The following is a 3718-nucleotide window of genomic DNA, read 5'->3' as shown; positions in this document are numbered from 1 at the left end:
GCCACTCCTTCCCCCAGCTCTCCCCACCCTAGGGAGTGCCTGCTTTCCAGCTGTATGGGTTTGGCTGTTTTGGACATTTTACATAAAACCACACAATACTTGGTATTTGTGGCTTCTTTCACTAAACATAACTCCTTCAAGGTCATCCATGTTGTGGGGTGGGTTTTTTGGATTTTTTTTGTGTTTGAGACAGGGTCTCACTGTATAGTTCAAACTGGCTGAGATCCTCCTGCCTCAACCTTCTGTGTGCTGTGATTACAGGCCTGTGCCAACACACCAGGCTGTTGTGATATTTTTTTCATGTGTGTTTGCCTGTGTATCACCTGGAATAAATTCAACGATTGCTGAGCAACATCTGTAGCACTTTTTCATTTTTACTTTTTTTTTTTTTTAATGTACCCAGCCTGTTTTTTTTTTTTAATCAGCCAAAGTATACTGCTTATGATGGAGGGGAAATGCTAGATGTCAAATATACTGGGTTGTTATCCAAAGTCAAAGAATGAATTCTAAGGGACAACAGAGATTATGAGTATGAACATTTATTGGGGACTAGGAATGCAGAACAGTAATAGTAATAGCTCCTGAGAAACAGGAGGGGTCCTGAATTGGTTGCCTATTTTTACTTTTTTAGGGTCCTTGGGATTGAACTCTGGGGCTTCTGAGTGAAGTACATCTCCTGGGGTTTTTTCCTTTCTAGACAGGATCTCACCATGTAGTTCAGCCTGGCCTCCTCTAACTATAACTGTGGAACTTGGTCTACATAGTGATTCCTTGTCTCAATACCCTAGGCTTGCCAGGCAGGAGCTTACTCAACTGAGCTATCACCCCTGACCCAAAAATTAAAAATTGAGGCACTATCTCAATAAATTGCCAGGCTGTGTTTGAAATTTATGATCTTGCCTCAGTGGTGGGATTATAGGCCTGAGCCACCCAGTCTGGCAGCAAAGGTAAGGATTGGGGAGGAAGCAGTCCACCAGTAACAAATGTCTGTAATCCTTGTACCTCAGTAGGCTGAGGCAGGAGGATTTGAAAGTTTTAAGGCCAAATTGGGCAACTTTGTGAGATCCTATGTCAAAGGGACCTGAGTTAAATTTCCAGGGGGGGGGGGGGGGCTCTGAAAAGACTTTCTAACCGCAGGAACCACTAGTGGCCTCCTTGCAATGTAGCGTTAAGGTGGTTTTACAATAATACCGACACTTCAACCGGCCTGCAAACTGCAGGGAGATTCACACAGTACTTCTAAAGTTCCCCCATAGGGTCGGTCAGATAGCTCAGCTGACTAAAGAGCTTGCTTAGGCAGACGCAGGGACCCGGGTTCCACCCAGGCGTGGGGTGCCGACCCCAACGCGGGGCGCCCTGAGAGGGCGATTGAGACCCGGCGTAGTGACGCACGTGTAATCCCAGCGCTTGGGAAGCTGAAAACAGGAGAATGACAAGTCTGATCTGTGTAGCGAGACCCTGTAGACCCTGCACAAAATACAGAAAAATAAAATGAAATAAAGTTCCCCTTCACATCGAACGTTCGCGCAAAGCATGTAAGGAAACCAGCTCCACTGCAAGTTTAGCGTAGCGAGCGAGCGACGCCGGACGCGGAACTAGAGAACAAACCGCCGGGCGCCACGTCCAGGCCACACCCCGCCCCCCACCCCCACCCCGCGCTCCGGCGCCTGCGAGCCAGCCCAGACCCGGGAACAGGGCACGATTGGCTAGGCGCGCGTGAGGCCGCCTTCCGGAGGGCCGTACACCCGAGTCGCAGCCTCGGGGAGGAGCTGGTCTATATAGCACTGGTGGCGGACTCTGTTGAGCCCTTAAAGGCGACTTCCGGACCGGAAAATTGTGCCACGAGGGGCCCGCCCAGAAGGGTCACGCTCTCGAGACGGAGGGGCGGGACCCGGCCCGGAAGCGGAAGTGCGGGCCGCGCAGTCGGGTCCGCTGAGAGCCCGGCCCTGCCTTCTCCCGTTCCGTCAGGCGGTCGTGTCGCGCCCTTTCTCCCGCCCGCGTCCCGCTTGCCGGCCCCACCATGCTCTCTCTAGACTTTTTGGACGATGTGCGGCGAATGAACAGGAGGCAGGTGAGGCTGGCGCTCTCCGGGGTCCCGGGGTTCCAAGTGTCCCTTTGAGGCCGGCGCGGCGGACCCGGCGAACCTCTGGACCTGTCGTGAGGGCTTCTCGGGTGTGACGCCCGAACCGTCCTGCCTTCGGAGTCTGTGGCCTCAGGCCGCGCCGTCCGTCCGTCCGCTGTGCTTATCCCGGAGCCGGTTTGGGGCCTGCCTGGGTGGAGCGCGAGAGTCTTCACTTCTCCTTCCTCCCAGGACGGCAGCCGGGAGCGCGGAAACCGCGGGGCGCTCCTGAGTGGGCGTTGGGGCTGCTCTTCTGTGGACCTTTTCTTCACCTGGACGGCCCCGGCGGGTCCAGAGAGGAGGGCTAGCGCCTGACCGCCTCTCCGGCCGCTGGGGCTTGGAGAGGGGCATGTAGGCCCCGCGGAAGCCTGGCTGCTGCCTTCATTGTGCGACTCTTCTGGTCTCGCTGGGGCCGCGAGCCGAACCGACTTCTTCGAGACCACTCTGAGCTCGCAGTCGGAACCGTCTGCTTGTCCATGAGTCCCCTTAGCCCTCTGAGTCGGAGGTTTTACTCCGATGTAGGTGGCACAGTTTGCATTTTGTCCTTAAAACTTACTGTATTTTCTAGGTCGTATGCCAGAAAATCCTGAGAATCCTGTTATGGTTTAGTCATTACAAACGGTTGTGCCTTTTTGTCCTCAATGCCAAGTGTGTCTGTGGAGTCTAGTTTTGCTCCCCGCCGGTTTTTTTGTTTTTTTTTTTTTACCCCTGTCAAGAGTTATTCAGGGGCCGGGGAGATGGCCCAGTGGAATAAGCACTTCTCCGGCAAGTGCAAGGGCCTGAGTTCAATCCCCGGTTCCGCAAAAAAAAAAAAAAAATAATAATAATAAAATAAAAAAAATTATTCTGATGTCAATATTAAAATTTTTTTCTTGAACTTGAATTTTGCACTGTTTATAATTACCGTTTAGGGTAAGTAGGTATTTAGCCTCCCCTTACTCCCCTTCAGGCCTTACTAGCTCAGTATCCTGAAGACCTGAAAGATTGTGCGATTCTAACAAGGGCATTAAAAACAACCTCGAGGAGGAACTGGCATTTAAACTAGGTCTTGAAGGACTTTTATTTATTCATGCTAGGGGTTGAACCTAAGGCCTCACACATGCATGTAGTAAGTAAGCATTCGCACTACCACTGAGCCCACACCTACTTTCTGAAAAGCCTCATTTTTGTGGTTTGGTTAGCATTTTGGAAATTCAAGATGAAAAGAAAGGAAGGCAGTTGATGGAACACGTGCAGACCTGCTATGTGGTAGAATGTGAGACTGCGGAGGTGTTCAAGGTACCCCTCCTGGCTGTTTATCACACTAAAAGAGAAGCAGAGAAATATATTAATTACCTTATTACAGAATTTTATAAGAAGTATTGTAATAAAGTTACTAGGGAAAGGAAAGAGAGACATGATCAGAGAATGAGGCCGCGCTCCTGCCTCTGTTTTCCTAAGACAGCATAATTGTGCATCATGACATTTAGGATTAGTGGAAGTTTATGTGGTTACCCTGCGCCCCCCCCCAAGATTATTAGGAATAAATGGCAGAGATTGGATGGTATGAGCGGGGAGGGACAGAGTTATAAAACATTTTACCTAAGCATATATATATAT

The 3718-nt window shown here is 50.6% G+C and overlaps 1 protein-coding gene across 3 annotated transcripts in view; it reads left to right on the top strand.

The window, feature by feature from the left end:
- The first annotated feature begins 1703 nt into the window (after positions 1-1703).
- Positions 1704-3718, top strand: part of Sec11a (SEC11 homolog A, signal peptidase complex subunit) — a 39580-nt gene continuing 37565 nt past the window's right edge. The window contains exon 1 of one of the 3 annotated variants that reach the window (XM_023710626.1): positions 1704-2071. In XM_023710626.1, the coding sequence (XP_023566394.1) occupies positions 2021-2071 (51 nt within the window). In that variant the 5' untranslated portion in view covers positions 1704-2020. The remainder of the gene's footprint in view (positions 2072-3718) is intronic. The other 2 variants (XM_023710619.1, XM_004623322.2) reach the window with 2 other exon arrangements.

This window comes from Octodon degus, unplaced genomic scaffold (assembly GCF_000260255.1).
Source record: "Octodon degus isolate 3935 unplaced genomic scaffold, OctDeg1.0 scaffold00002, whole genome shotgun sequence".
Lineage (NCBI taxonomy): Eukaryota > Metazoa > Chordata > Mammalia > Rodentia > Octodontidae > Octodon > Octodon degus.
The sequence above is the reverse complement of the archived record's forward strand: the minus strand, read 5'-3'. Positions and strand labels throughout refer to the sequence as shown.